This window comes from Caretta caretta, chromosome 23 (assembly GCF_965140235.1).
Source record: "Caretta caretta isolate rCarCar2 chromosome 23, rCarCar1.hap1, whole genome shotgun sequence".
NCBI classification, from domain to species: domain Eukaryota; kingdom Metazoa; phylum Chordata; order Testudines; family Cheloniidae; genus Caretta; species Caretta caretta.
Window position 1 is genome coordinate 13,912,689 of NC_134228.1, and position 15,554 is coordinate 13,928,242.

At 55.8% G+C, this 15,554-nt stretch overlaps 2 protein-coding genes and 1 pseudogene across 2 annotated transcripts; 2 read left to right on the forward strand and 1 right to left on the reverse strand.

Annotated features, from left to right (window-relative positions):
• The first annotated feature begins 329 nt into the window (after positions 1 to 329).
• LOC125628441 (olfactory receptor 1E5) lies at positions 330 to 1,277 on the forward strand. Its single transcript, XM_048833481.2, has one exon. The coding sequence runs from the start codon at positions 330 to 332 to the stop codon at positions 1,275 to 1,277; it is 948 nt and encodes a 315-aa protein (XP_048689438.2).
• Positions 1,278 to 5,927: 4,650 nt separating this feature from the next.
• Positions 5,928 to 6,691, forward strand: LOC125628440 (olfactory receptor 1B1-like). Its single transcript, XM_075122318.1, is given in 4 exon segments — positions 5,928 to 6,165; positions 6,168 to 6,265; positions 6,267 to 6,507; positions 6,510 to 6,691. Coding segments are annotated over 4 exon segments (759 nt in total).
• A 6,781-nt stretch (positions 6,692 to 13,472) lies between these two features.
• Positions 13,473 to 14,261, reverse strand: LOC125628439 (olfactory receptor 1G1-like; annotated as a pseudogene).
• Positions 14,262 to 15,554: the final 1,293 nt, after the last annotated feature.

Genomic DNA, 15,554 nt, shown 5'->3' on the forward strand with positions numbered 1-15,554 from the left:
ACGGATGGATGGATGGATCGATGGATGGATGGATGGATGGATGGATGGACAGACAGAGGGGGTGGATGAGGATGGATGGACAGACAGAGGGGAGGTGTGGGGATAGATAGATGGGGGGAATGAGGATGGATAGATGGGGGGATAGACAGATAGCTGGAAGGGGCATGTGGGGATTGATGGATGTGGGAGGATCTGTAGCCAGAAGGGGTGCATGGGGTCCGGCAGGTAGCCCTAGGCTGGAGAGCTCCATGGGCAGGGCATTAGGGGCCAGCTGCGGGGCAGTGGGCCCAGACCCATAACTCTGTCCCCCGCTCTTCCCCCTCAGGACCATGGGACCGAGGAACGGGACCAGCATCTCCGAGTTCGTCCTGCTGGGCCTCGCCTCCTGCCCAGCCACGCGCCGTCTGCTCTTCCCCCTCTTCCTGGGCACCTACCTGGCCACCCTCCTGGGCAACCTGCTGGTGGCCCTGCTGATCCGCCGGGACCCCCGCCTGCACCGGGCCCCCATGTACTTCTTCCTGGCCCACCTCTCACTGGCCGACGTGGGCTTCACCTCGGCCGCAGCCCCCACGACGCTGGGGACCCTGGCATTCGGGAGCCGGGCAGTGCCTTACGCCGCCTGCCTGGCCCAGAACTACATCTTCATCGCCTTCGGGGTGCTGGAGAACTTCCTACTGGCCGTCATGGCCTACGACCGCTACCTGGCCGTCTGCCGCCCGCTGCGTTACACCGCCGTGATGAGCCCCGGGCGCCGCTGGGGGCTGGTGGGCGCCTCCTGGGGGCTGGCCCTGCTCCACGCCCTGCTCCACACTCTGCTCCTCGCCTGCCTGCCCTTCGCCGCCCGCCCCCGCCTCCGCCACTTCTTCTGCGACCTGCGCCAGCTCCTGGCCCTGGCCAGCGGAGACACCTGGCCCAACCATGCCGCCATCCTGGCCGAGGGCAGCCTGGCCGTGCTGGGGCCGCTGCTCCTGGTGGCCGGCTCCTACGGGCGCGTCGTGGCCACCCTGGCCCGGCTGCCTGCCGCCCGGGGCTGGCGCCGGGCCCTCTCCACCTGCGGGGCCCACCTGGCCACGGTGGCCCTGTTCTACGGCACCGTCATCGGGCTTTTCCTCCGGCCGGCCGGCAGCTACGCCCCCTGGCGGGACATGGTGGCCACCCTGCTCTACTCCACCGTCTCGCCCCTCCTCAACCCCTTCATCTACAGCCTCCGCAACCAGGAGATGAGGGGGGCTCTCTGGCGGGCGCTGGGGAGGGGGCCGGCACCCCTGGGAGCCTAGCCCGGGCGGGAGGAGAGCTGGTGGCCGAGGACAGGGAGACAGCGAGGGCCTGGGGCTAAGGTGGCCGGCAGGGATGCGGGAGGATTGCTCCAGTCCCTTCTGCCTGGGAGGGGAGTGGGGTCTAGGGGTTAGAGGGGGGGGGCTGGGAGTCAGGACTCCTGGGTTTTCTCCCTGGCTCTGGAGCACGGTCTTAGTGAGTCAGAGCGGCGGGGCTGGGAGTCACAACTCCTGGCCCCGAAAATGGAAGCAGCCGAATTGCTGGTGTCGATGGGAACCAGCGGCCCATCCAACCGTATTACCTCCCACACTCCCTGCTGCCGTGGACCAGAGCAACGAGCCCATCTAACCCGGTATCCCGTCTTCACGGGGCTGCTGGCAGAGGAATGCGCCAAGCGCCCCCTGGTGGGGATTATGAGTTTCCCTGGCCCACTGGGGTAGCTTTGCCCCAAAGTCAGCAGGCTGATTTCCCTTTCAGGGGGCAGGGCACAACCTGGTCTCATCTGACTCTGCCTGTCCTGGGCACCTGCTCCTGTTTTCGGTCTTGCGGCAGAGAGTTCCACAGGTGGCCAGTGACAATAAACTGAATTTCTTTTGTTCCTCCTTCAAATCTGTGGCTTTTCCTTGTCCAGATGGGGTGGATAAAACCAGACGTCCTGGTCTGTGGGAAACTCTGACTTTCTGAAACTCGATTTTGTATTTCGAAAAGACAGAGTTGCCCTTGAGACGAAAATCCTGAATAATGTTGACTGGCGACCCATGGAAATCTTTCATTTCTGCAGCCATCCGGAAGGTAAATAGGTGTGGTTTCAATAAAGTCCATTCGTTTTCCATTGTGCGGACTTGATTAAAATATTTTTATTAATGGTACAGCCAGGCTAGAAAGGATTCGCTTTTTTAATTGCTAAATGTCGTTAACTAATTATTGTCTGACCCCTCCCGCATCGTTTCCCACCCCCAGTAAATTTCCCACAAAGGTGGAAATTTACATCAATAAAAACTGGGGGGGGGGGGATTAAGTCGTGGGGCATGATCCGCTGACCATGAGCTCCCAGCACGACACTGAGATGAATCACAGGTGCCGACTCTGTGTGTGCTCTGGGGCTGGAGCACCTACGGAAAGCAAATAGTGCTCAGCACCCACCAGCCCCAGCTGTTCGGCAGCTGGGGGAGGGGACTGGGGGAGGGCGGAGAGGAGCTAGCTGTGGGCAGGCGGAGGACTCGGGGATGTACAAATAAGGGAATCGTGAGCAGGAGCAGAGAGGTGATTTAACCTCTGGATTCAGCTGGGATCCTAGAAGTCCCTGGGTCACATGCCCCGGGGGAAAATGAATCCTTCCTGACCGCTGCACTGCCCTGAAGCATGAGAGTGGATCCCGGTCATGGGCTCACTGCCAAGCTGCCAGGGTCATGCGTATGCCGAGGGCTGGTCTCCCATGGCCCACGAAGGGAGGAGACAGCCCGAGGGAGGGAAGAGCTAAATGGAAATTGAAGGGAAGGGACGTGGAAGGGCAGAGCGGAGGCGTCACCTCGGTCCTGTTTTCCCTGAAGAGGGGAGGGGATCTCCCCTGTGCAGATCTGGGTCCAGAGGAGCACTGGATGATGGGGGGGGGGCAGTTTATCTCCCTCCCTTCTGCACGTGCTGGCTGGTGTCTCAGACAGCCCTGGATCTTTCCAGTCTCCCCCATGCTCCTTCCCTGCCCCCAAAATCCCATCTGAGCCTCTCTCATCAGGGAGCTCGAGCAAAACTGTGTGAAGACCCCCGCACTCCTGGTCTCACATTTGAACTGTTGAGCCGTGGTGGGAAAACCCAGCCAAAGGACCCCGAGCCATTCCTAGCCATGATGCACAACCCGCTGGCCAGCCCTGGTCAAGTCCTTGCCCCATCCCTTGCCTCAGTTTCCCCTCCCACCTAGCTCCTCTTCGCTGCCTCTCACTACGTGTCCATGCAGTGACTCTTCACCCTCAGATGTCCTTGTACACTGGCCTGTCTGTCTATCTACCAGATCCCCATTGAGATCAGGGCCCCGTCATGCCAGGTGCTGCCCAGACCCCGACCGAGATCAGGGTCCCGTCGTGCTGGGTGCTGCCCAGACCCCAACACCCTCATGGAGGCGACTTCCCTTGGTTTTCGGAATTGCAGAGACCCATCCTGGAATCCTGTGCCCAGTTCTGGGAAGACCCGGTTTTAAAAGGAGGTTGAAAATCAGAGCAGGGGCAGAAGAAAGAAGTAAACATGATTCAAGCCAGGTAGGGCCCAACCCAACGGGACCCAGCTACAAGGGGCAGGTCCAGATGGGGCCAGCTGGGCAAACAACTGGACCAACTCAGATCACCTCAGCTCCCCTGTTCCTGTCCCTGACAGCAGCTGCCCCCGTGCTAAACTCTGTGTGATGCGGAGCAGCCGCAGGAGGGTATATTTGTAACGGTGAGAGCAACTGGCCATCGGTATCACCTCCCAAGGGCCGCAATGGGGCTTCCATCACAGGGAATTTTCCAAAGCAGCGGGAGGGTTTTTCTAAACAATCTGCCCTAGGAATGGTTTTGGGGACTTCCTCCAAGCTGTGTAATTTACACAGGAGGTCAGGAAATCTAGGAGAAGGTGCAGCGGACGGGGCTGGGTCAGGAAACAATTTGACCCTTTGGAGCTACGGCCCATTGACCCCACCTGGGATCTGCCCCATTGACCCCAATGGACCTATGGCCCATTGACCCCCAACTGCGATCTGCCCCCTTAACCCCAATGGAGCTACGGCCCATTGACCCCACCTGGGATCTGCCCCCTTGACCCCAATGGAGCTACGGCCCATTGACCCCACCTGGGATCTGCCCCCTTGACCCCAATGGAGCTACGGCCCATTGACCCCACCTGGGATCTGCCCCCTTGACCCCAATGGAGCTACGGCCCACTGACCCCACCTGGGATCTGCCCCATTGACCCCAATGGAGCTACGGCCCATTGACCCCACCTGGGATCTGCCCCCTTGACCCCAATGGAGCTACGGCCCATTGACCCCAGCTGGGATCTGCCCCATTGACCCCAATGGAGCTACGGCCCATTGACCCCAGCTGGGATCTGCCCCCTGGATCCTAATGGAGCTATGGCCCATTGACCCCAGCTGGGATCTGACATTTTCTTTGTTCTCCTGCTGCTCTCTGCTCAGGGTCCCTTGGGGTTCCCTGCACGTGAATAAATCTCGTTGTGGGATCCCAGTTTTGCTGATCCTGTTCCGGAATCACTCCTGAGCCGTCCTGTTCCTCGGTGCCTGACTCTCCGCCCCTCTCCTGCCCCCTCGGGGAGGGATGTCGCTGCAGCTGCTGGTAGTGGGGGGTGCAGGCTGGAAGGGGGTGACAGGGGTTGCAGGGAGCTGGGAGACACCGGGTTTGTGAGAAGGTGGATTCGGATCCTCTGTTCTGGGGGCTCAGCTACCCGGCGCCTGACGTGCGAGAGGCTGGGAGCAGTGGGGTTGTGTGTAGTTGTGTGTTTTGTGTTGTGCTATGAATGGGCCAGTGGTAGGTGAGTGTTTGAGTGAGGAGGGCATTTGTGGGCCTGGTGCAGGCGGCTGACAACTTTCCGGTGGGGTCATTTTTCTGCCAGAAATCAGACTTTCCTCCACGTTCTGTAATGACAGGACCCTTCATTCCGAGAAGGTTAAAAAAGCCTCCTTTCCAGCCCCGCATGGCTTTCATATTGCCATAAAACGGTTCTGGTCACGTTATCCTAGCCCCATAGCTCTTTTACGCTCTATATGATATCCGACAGCCCGTCTTTCCTGGCTGGGAACGATTCAAGTTGGCTCCGTCCCCCCCGATTTCACAGCACACCTGCCGAACGAAGCTTTCCGGCGGTAATCCTGGAAATGCACAGAGCGGCCAAGTGAGAAAACCGCGGCTGGCGAACTCAGATTCGATCGAAAGGTACTTTCTTTGCATCTTTCGACAGGGGAGGTGAACTGTGTGGGCTTTCCTGGCTCCTAAGCCTGTCGTCAGCATCGCTTGTCGTGAAATAGTTCTGTTTCTGACCCCCCTGCTGAGGTCTAGCTGCCTCTGATTTCCTGCATTTAAATGGATCGAATTGGAAAGAAAATCCGTAAAACCGCGGCTCGATGTTAGCCGTCACAATTGTAGAGAAATAATGGAATTGCGCCCGGCCGTTTGGTTGTGCTTTGAGGTCAGCAAAACAAAACCTGTTTTGGGGTCACGGTGAAAAGACACCACAATCACCCAGCACACACACTCATAGAATCATAGAATCATAGAATATCAGGGTTGGAAGGGACCCCAGAAGGTCATCTAGTCCAACCCCCTGCTCAAAGCAGGACCAATTCCCAGTTAAATCATCCCAGCCAGGGCACTCCCCTGACACAGCTCCAAACACCTTTTCCAGAACTGGAACCAGAATCCTAGGGTATAACTGCGTGTGAGGGCTGGGAGCCAGGACTCCTGGGTTCTCTCCCCGGCTCTGGGAGGAGAGTGGGGACTGGTGGGTTAGAGCAGGGTGGGCTGGGAGCCAGGACTCCTGGGTTCTCTCCCTGGCTCTAGGAGGGGAGTGGGGGCTGGTGAGTTAGAGCTGGGGGGGTGCTGGGAGCCAGGACGCCTGGGTTCTACTGCCTGGTCTTTGACCCTGGCTCCCTGCCTTCTCCCCACAGCCACATGGGTTGTGAGAACGGCAGCGAAATCTCCGAGTTCATCCTGCTGGGCCTGTCGTCCCGCCCGGGGCCTCAGCCCTTCCTCACCCTCCTCTTCCTCCTGCTCTACGTGGCCGGCATTCTGGGCAACTCCCTGATGGTGGCTCTCACCACGGTGGACCCCCGGTTCCACAGCCCCATGTACTCCCTCCTCCGTAGCCTGTCGCTGGTGGATGTGGGCCTGCTCTCGGTCACCGTGCCCCAGGCCTGGCCCAGTTCTTCTTCTTCTACCTCTTCGGCGTCTCCAACGCATTGCTCTTGGTGGCCACGGCCCTGGACCACTACGTGGCCATCGGCGACCCGCCTGCGCTACCCGGCCGTGATGAGCCCCCCGGTCTGCCGGCGCCTGGTGGCCTCCTGGCTCGGCCTGGCCGCCCTCCACGCCGGGCTGCTGCTGAGACTCAGCCACCGCGGCGGGAACCGGCTGCCCCACGTCTTCTGCGACCACCAGCCCCTGCTGCGCCTCTTCTGCTCCCCGACACGGGTCAACGAGGCGGCCATCTTCTTCGACTGCGGCCTGGTCATCCTGGGACCCTTCCTCTTCATCACGGCTCCCACCTCACCACGGTGGCTTTGTTCTATGGGGCGATCGTCGGGGTCTACTTCCAGCCCAGGGCCAGCTACTCGGCCCCCCGGGGGGCTGTCTTCTCCGTCACGTACACCGTCATCACCCCGGCCGCCAAGCTCTTCGTCTACAGCCTGCACAACAAGGATGTCCGGGGGCTCTGAGGAGACGGATGGGGAGTGGGGGTTTCTCCCTGAGGCCATGAGACTTGGGGTCCCGGGGCAGGGAACGGGCCGGCTCAGGGGGGCAGGGAATGGGGCACAGGGCCTTTCCCCTCTAGGGGGCACCAGCTCCCATCTGCCCAAGGGCGGGGACAGGCTGGCTCAGAGGGGCGGGGAATGGGACATGGGCTTCAGGGGCCGCCAGCTCCCATCCGGCCTCAGGGCAGGACACTGGCTGGCTCAGTGGGGCAGGGAATGGGGCACAGGGCCTTTCCCCTCTAGGGGGCGCTGGCTCCCATCCGTCCCCAGGGCGGGGGTCTGGCTGGCTCAGGGGGGCAGGGAACGGGGCACAGGGCCTTTCCTGTCTGTCCACGATGAAAATACAGACCTTTAAATCCTTTGGCCTGATCCAGAATACTTCGTCCCTGTGACGCTGGCAGGCCAGGTGTGTTTGGCATTGGGACTTTATGGCACGGCCGCACCTCGTGTGTTCGGCCGCCTGATGCTACCGGTGCCCTGCGGCGCCATGATGCAGTGCTTGATCTGTGACTTGCTAAGACTAGGAACCCCCGGTCGGGGGAGACACTTCACCCAGGGTGAATCACTCGCTCCCCGCAGGCAGGGTCCTCCCCTGCCCAGCAAACATCGGGCGCCAGATATCAGTGGACGTGAGCTCCCCTCATAGGCCTGGGGTCCCCAGCCGGTTAGCCCTGCAGAATGCAAATGTGTTATAGCATCTCTGGACTGTCTCCCGTCGGTGCGTCTGTGACGCTGCATGGAATAGGGGTGGCCATTTGTAATATTGTTGAGACCAATATTACAAAATTTCAATGAATCTCACCAGATACGCCATGTAAAGTATCAGCGGGAAAGATAGGATTGGTTAATTATGATAATTAAAGCTATATGTATGTATCATTATTGTATTATGAGTTATAAATACGTGGGGTATATTTGCATTTCCAACTTGTGCTGTGTTTCTGGAGATTGGCACCGGCATGAGCCAGCCTGCTTGATGGCCCATCAAAGACCATCAGCTGTACGGTGATCCCATTGAGAGAAGCCCGGGTTTAGGCCTTTGAGTCAGCAAGACATGTAGGTCCAGGTCGGTGGACAGAGACCTCTAAGGCTTTTCCACGCCCTGTGCTGGGCAGCTTGTGTTTGGGACACGGGATGTAGACGCCATGTGGCAAAGGATATGAAAAGGCAGTTGTGTCTTCTCCATTTTGTGTGCAGTCCTGCTTCTTACCCAGGGAGTAACTTCTCTACACACTGAAGCTCTGAACAAAGGACTGACAGACCCATCCACATGGAGGATCTGTTCCAGAAGGACTTTACAAGCCAGCAAACTCACCAATGCTGCTTAGAACCTGATCTATGGACTTTGAAGACTTTGTACGTATGTGAGTGTTTTACCATTTAACCGCTCCCTTCTCGCTCTTTCTTTCTTTTATAATAAACCTTTAGTTTTAGACGCTAAAGGATTGGCCGGCAGCGTGGTATTTTGGGTCAGATCCAACCTAATATTGATCTGGTAACGAAGCTGACCCTTTGGGGTCAGAAGAAAGTTTCATTTAGTGAGCAGAGTTTTTAAATAACTTCTCACTGTTCTGGCCCCAGGTGCTGATTGGGAGCCAGAGAACTGGAAGGCAACAAAGGGGGCTGTGTGATTTCTTTTTTCAGCTTTTTGATAAACTAGCGTAGGGGAGCAGGAGCACAGTTTGTGACTGGTTGGGGAGTCTGACTTCAGTATTACCTACCACTCTGGGGAATGTCTGCTCTCCTTGGCATTTTCAGGGAGGGCTACCCTAGGCACCAACAGCTCATGGCGTGTCTTTCACAGTATAGATAACACCCTCGTTTCTTTCTCTGGGTGAATAAATATTTAGTTCATTACAGGATTGGCGGCAAGTGCCATCTTTGCCATCCACCCCCTCTATCCATGCATTCCCATGCCCTATCTATCTATCTATCTATCCCCACACACCCATCTATCTCTCTGTTTACCCATCCCCATATCCCTATCTATGCAATCGAATCTATCTAACTATCCCCATCCACACACCCCTCTCTCTCTCTATCTATCCCCATACATCCATCTGTCTATCTATCTATCCATCCCCATACACCCTGTGACATAACCCCAGGGTACAACCTAGCCTGCGGGACTGCTGAGTCCTCTTAAACTCTCCAGCCTGGCCTGTCTCTCCTAACACCATGCCACTGACCAGCTGCAAGCCGCTCCAGGTGCTGTGATCACTCAGGCATCAATACACAGGGACACACCCAGCTGAGTTGTATAAATGTTCTATCAGCCACTCATGAATTATACACAGGGAGACCCCAGCCAATTTCCCCAGACCCCAGCCTTGCACCCCAGAGATGTCCCCTCTTACAATGCTCAAGACCTTCTCTTGAACAGTGCAAGCTCATTAATTAGTTCGCCCCCTCGTCAAAGGGAAGTGGACGTGCACCCGCCTTTGTAGTCTGACCAGATTCCCCAACCGCTTGCAAGAAACTCACTGGCCAGGACAAACCATTACAATGAGTTTATTAACTGCAGACAGATCGATGGTCAGTGATTATAAGTGGTGGGCACAGAGGTACAAGTTGGTTACCTAGGAAATAAAAATGGACTCACAGGCTAAATGAGAAACTTTATCAGACGAAGCAAGATTGGAATCAGATGGCTTTTCTCCCCCCAGCCCCCCTGGCCAGACGTTCCAGGCAGCTCCCGGTTCTCAATACACAGGCTAGATTCCCTTCCAGCCTGGGACCAATCTCCCCAGTTCAAAGTATTTGTCCTCCAGGCGATCACCGTTTATACTTTCTCTCCAGGTGCTGGAAAGCTCCTGGCCATGACGTGGGGGGTCAGGCCGCCCCCATGGTGTACGTGCCCCCTCTAAGGAGTCTCCAGGAGAGTGGATTCTTCTTGATGGGCCCTCAGCGCCTGTCCGGCCAATCGAGAGGTCAATCCGCCTTGCCCATGTGCTGCTCCTTTCTTGCCACTGAAAGGCCAGCTGTGGGCATTCCCACTTGCCACATATTTCAGTGACAAACATGCAGCAAGACTTCCTAGCTCCCCATCCAACGAGACCCACGCACCAGCCAACAGGGTAGCAACGTTCAGCCAATTGTGACGTCTCAACTGAGACCTTGCAAGGCACGCGTTGTACCAAACCCAGCACAACCACATCACCAGGGTGAATACGGGGCTCCAGGGTGGTATTTTGAGGTACAGAGTGTCACATGCCCCCCTCTGCAATTTTTCCCCGTCCTCTTTTAAAAGGTGCACCCCAAAACTGGGTTCCAGCCACAGTCGCACCAGGGTCAAACACAGAGGGAAGAAAATCACCTCTCTGCTCCAACTCAAAGATTCCCCTGGCAGAGGTGCCCGGTTGGCCACAGTGCAGATGACAACTGGTGGTTCTGCCCTATCTCCAGATCTCTGGGGGGTTGTGCAGCTCCCCTACCCCTTTCTGCCCTGGGAACAGCACTCAGCTCCCAGAGCCCCCCGCCTCCAGCTCAGCGCAGCAGGGCCCGGAGACCCCCAGTGGCCCTAAGCACCTGAACCAGCCTGGGTCCCGCCAAGGGAGTCGCACCCACCGCTGATGAGGGCAAAGTGCTGCGATCTCCCCCAAGGGCCTTTTGCTAACGAGCCCAGCTGGGAGACCGCTTCATTGGAACTCTGCGGACTGAAAGGCGAACTAACGGGGCCTCCAGAGAGCCCTAAGCCGTCAGCCCGGCACTGGAAAAACAGAGCTAACGAGAGGAAGTTATCGCTGAGCGTCTGAGTGGGCCAGAGATGATGACTTAAGAAGACAACTCGAAAAGACAACTCAATTAGACGTCAACTCGAACAGAAGACTCTAGAAAAAGATGACTCGGGAAGAAGATAACTCCAAAAGAGGACATCAGGAGAAGGTCACTAAAGAAGACAATGACATAAGAAGATGCAGGAAGACAATGGCTGTAACAAAGTGGGAATTTTTTGTAATATTTTCATGAAGCCTTATGTGCACCTCAGTTTCCCCTATATGCTGCACTCTTACCCAGTGAGTGAAAAGGGATGGCTTGCTCTTGGGGCAGGCAAAGACACAAGTGTGGATGGTGCCTCGCTGCCTGGGGCCTTGGGTCCCAAATCAATGGAGCTCTTGAGAAGCTCAATGGCAAATCCAATCACCAGGACATGAACACCTACCAACCAACAACCCAGAGCGATATGGACGGCCCTGCCTCTCCGCAGGGGGGCTGAACCACATCTCCCCAGCTCAGGAACAAAGGACAAGAGCAGGGGGTGAGGTGGAAGTCAGTTGAGGCACACCTTGGAGTCTGGTGAAGGAGATGAGATGGAGGGACAGATGGAGCTTGACCAATGAGTTTCACTAAAGCCAAGCTGGGCTTCCATTTCTTTGTGCTAACCAAAGACTTCCTATGCTGGGTTCCAGTTGACTAATAACCCCGACTGTTGGACAGCGCTGGCCGAGCGTCCCTGAAGATGCTGGCGGAGGAGGTGCGTTGCTCCCTAAGAAAGGACAAGTCCCCCTCGGGGATCTGTCTCAGTGGGACTCGCTGAACGGAGCTCACGGTGTGAAGCAGAGGTGCTGTAGAATGGAACCCCTAAGGGGTCGGGCACATTGAATGGGGTTCCTCCCAGAGACTACCCAAGCTGGGGCCATAGCACCAATCCCGTGGATCCGTGACAATGACTCAAGAAGAAGATGACACAAGAAGAATCAAGACAATTCAGGAAGACAATTCAGCATGGATTCAGGAAGACAATTCAGCATGGATTCACGAAGGGAAGGTCATGCCTGACTAATCTAATCGCCTTCTATGATGAGATTACTGGTTCTGTGGATGAAGGGAAAGCAGTGGATGTATTGTTTCTTGACTTTAGCAAAGCTTTTGACACGGTCTCCCACAGTATTCTTGTCAGCAAGTTAAAGAAGTATGGGCTGGATGAATGCACTATAAGGTGGGTAGAAAGTTGGCTAGATTGTCGGGCTCAATGGGTAGTGATCAATGGCTCCATGTCTAGTTGGCAGCCGGTGTCAAGTGGAGTGCCCCAGGGGTCGGTCCTGGGGCCAGTTTTGTTCAATATCTTCATAAATGATCTGGAGGATGGTGTGGATTGCACTCTCAGCAAATTTGCGGATGATACTAAACTGGGAGGAGAGGTAGATATGCTGGAAGGCAGGGATAGGATACAGAGGGACCTAGACAAATTGGAGGATTGGGCCAAAAGAAATCTGATGAGGTTCAATAAGGATAAGTGCAGGGTCCTGCACTTAGGACGGAAGAACCCAATGCACCGCTACAGACTAGGGACCGAATGGCTAGGCAGCAGTTCTGCGGAAAAGGACCTAGAGGTGACAGTGGACGAGAAGCTGGATATGAGTCAGCAGTGTGCCCTTGTTGCCAAGAAGGCCAATGGCATTTTGGGATGTATAAGTAGGGGCATAGCGAGCAGATCGAGGGACGTGATCGTCCCCCTCTATTCGACATTGGTGAGGCCTCATCTGGAGTACTGTGTCCAGTTTTGGGCCCCACACTACAAGAAGGATGTGGATAAATTGGAGAGAGTCCAGCGAAGGGCAACAAAAATGGTTAGGGGTCTGGAACACATGACTTATGAGGAGAGGCTGAGGGAACTGGGATTGTTTAGTCTGCAGAAGAGAAGAATGAGGGGGATTTGATAGCTGCTTTGAACTACCTGAGAGGTGGTTCCAAAGAGGATGGTTCTAGACTATTCTCAGTGGTAGAAGAGGACAGGACAAGGAGTAATGGTCTCAAGTTGCAGTGGGGGAGGTTTAGGTTGGATATTAGGAAAAACTTTTTCACTAGGAGGGTGGTGAAACACTGGAATGCGTTACCTAGGGAGGTGGTAGAATCTCCTTCCTTAGAAGTTTTTAAGGTCAGGCTTGACAAAGCCCTGGCTGGGATGATTTAATTGGGGATTGGTCCTGGTTTGAGCAGGGGGTTGGATTAGATGACCTCCTGAGGTCCCTTCCAACCCTGATATTCTATGATTCTATGATTCTAAGACAACTCAAGAGGATGACTCAGGGAAATGCCTAAAAAGGAAGAAAACGCAAATGGAAAACAACTCTAGAAGACAACTGGAGAAGACTCAAAACGGAGATTACTCAAGATGCAGATTACTCAAAAAGGAGATTATTCAAGAAGACAACAATTGAAGAAGACTCCAAAAGACGACAACTCAAAAAGAAAACAACTCAATAAGATTCAAAATGTTGATGACTCAGTAAGATGATTTCAGATGATGACTCGTCAACTTGAAAAAGATGACTCAAGTAGAGGACAACTGAGAAAGACAACTCAAGAAGAAGATGACTCAAAAATATCAAGAAGACTCCAAAAGATAAAGACTCAATAAGAGAGTCAAGGTGGGCGAGATAATATCTTTAATTGGCCAAAGATATTACTCCACCCACCTTGGTTCTCTAATATCCTGGGACTGACCCAGCTACAGCTACACTGCATATAACAATGTGTCAATAAAACAGCTTAAGAAGATGACTCAAGAAGACAAATCAAGAACAGTATGGCTCAGAAAGACAACTCAAGAAGAGGATCCATCAAGGTGACTCAGAAAGAGGTTGACTCAAGAAGACGACTCAAGATTCAGAAATAGCTCATCAGCCTCCGGCCCCCACAGCTCACTTTAGAGCCAACCTCTAGACTGTACAGTGGAGTTCCTGCACTGCATCTCCGAGGCATTGGGGAGATCCAAGTCCCCCGTCCCCCACCCCAGCAGCACCTACGTCCCTGGAGAGGCCACCATCCGGCTGATGGCTTTTCTCAGAGCCCGCTTCGTCTCGTCATTCCTCAGGGTGTAGATGAAGGGGTTGAGCATGGGGGTGACCACAGTGTACATGACAGCTGCCAGAGCATCCTTTTCGGCAGAGAAGCTGGACGAGGGCTGGAAGTAGACCCAGATGACGGTGCCCTAGAAGACCGCTATGACAGCCAGGTGGGAGCCACCGGTCAAGAAGGCCTTGCGCTGGCCGGCAGCCGAAGGGACCTTGAGGACGGCGGACACAATGGCGTCGTAGGAGAGGAGGATGAAAACCAGCACCATGTTGACCGCCAGGGCCCCCTTGGTGTGCAACACCAGGGCATTGAGCCAGGTGTTGGAGCAAGAGAGGTTCAGCAGGGGGAAGATGTCGCAGAAGAAGTGGGGGACCCTGTTGGAGGCGCAGAAGGGGAGGCAGGAGGCCAGCAGGGTGTGCCCCAGGGAGTGGAGGGGGGAGCTCAGCCAGGAGGTGCCCACCACCAGGAGGCAGCGCCCGAGGCTCATCACGGCGGGGTAGCGCAGCGGGCGGCAGACGGCCACGTAGCGGTCCAGCAGCATGGCGGCCAACAGGAAGCTGTCGGCGATGAAGAAATACATCTGGGTCAGGCAGCCGACGTAGGAGATGCCCCACTCCCCTGTCAACGTGCCAGCCAGCAGCTTGGGCACCATGGCCGAGGTGAAGCCCAGGTCCGCCAGGGAGAGATGGCTAAGGAAGATGTCCACAGGGGCCAGGCCTTCTCTCTGTCCCTCCATCAACACCCTTCCACCCACCCCGTCCATCCATCCCTCCCCACTATCCATCCATCCACCCACCCCGTCCATCCATCCCTCCCCACTATCCATCCATCCACCCACCCCGTCCATCCATCCCATCCATCCATCCCCACTATCCATCCATCCACCCATCCCTCCATCCCCATTATCCTTCCACCCATGCCTCCTCTCTACCCATCCACCCACCCCATCCATCCATCCCCACTATCCATTCACTTATTCTTCCCCACTATCCATCCATCCACCCACCCCGTCCATCCATCCCCACTATCCATCCATCCACCCATCCCTCCCCACTATCCATCCATCCACCCATCTCTCCTCTCTATCTGTCCATCCATCCATCCATCCCCATTATCCTTCCACCCATCCCTCCTCTCTACCCATCCACCCACCCCATCCATCCATCCCCACTATCCATCCATCCACCCACCCCATCCCATCCATCCATCCCTCCCCACTATCCATCCATCCACCCACCCCGTCCATCCATCCCCACTATCCATCCATCCACCCATCCCTCCCCACTATCCATCCATCCACCCATCTCTCCTCTCTATCTGTCCATCCATCCATCCATCCCCATTATCCTTCCACCCATCCCTCCTCTCTACCCATCCACCCACCCCATCCATCCATCCCCACTATCCATCCACCTATCCTTCCCCACTATCCATCCATCCATCCACCCACCCCATCCATCCATCCCCAGTATCCATTCACCTATCCCTCCCCACTATCCATCCTTCCACCCATCCCTCCTCTCTATCCATCCATCCCCTCTATCCAACAGTGGGTGTTGTTGCGAACTCAGGGTGTTGTTGCAGGGGGTGTTGTGACAGTGGGTGTTGCTGCAAGTGGTGTCTGTTGTTGCAGTGAGTGCTATTGCAGTGTGGGTGGATGTTGTTGCAGTGTGTGTTGTGTGTGTTGTTACAGTGGATGTTGTTGCAGACTGTGTATGTTGTTGTGCGGGGAGTTGTGGCATGGTTGTTAGTGTGGGGTGTGGTTGCACTGCTGGGTGCTTGTTGCAGTGGGGTGTGGTTGTGGCGTGGGGTGTTGTGATGTGGGTGTGTTGTTGCAGTGGGGTGTGGTTGTGGCGTGGGGTGTTGTGTTGTAGGTGTGTTGTTGCAGAGGGGTGTGGTTGTGGCGTGGGGTGTTGTGATGTGGGTGTGTTGTTGCAGAGGGGTGTGGTTGTGGCGTGGGGTGTTGTGTTGTAGGTGTGTTGTTGCAGTGGGGTGTGGTTGTGGCGTGGGGTGTTGTGATGTGGGTGTG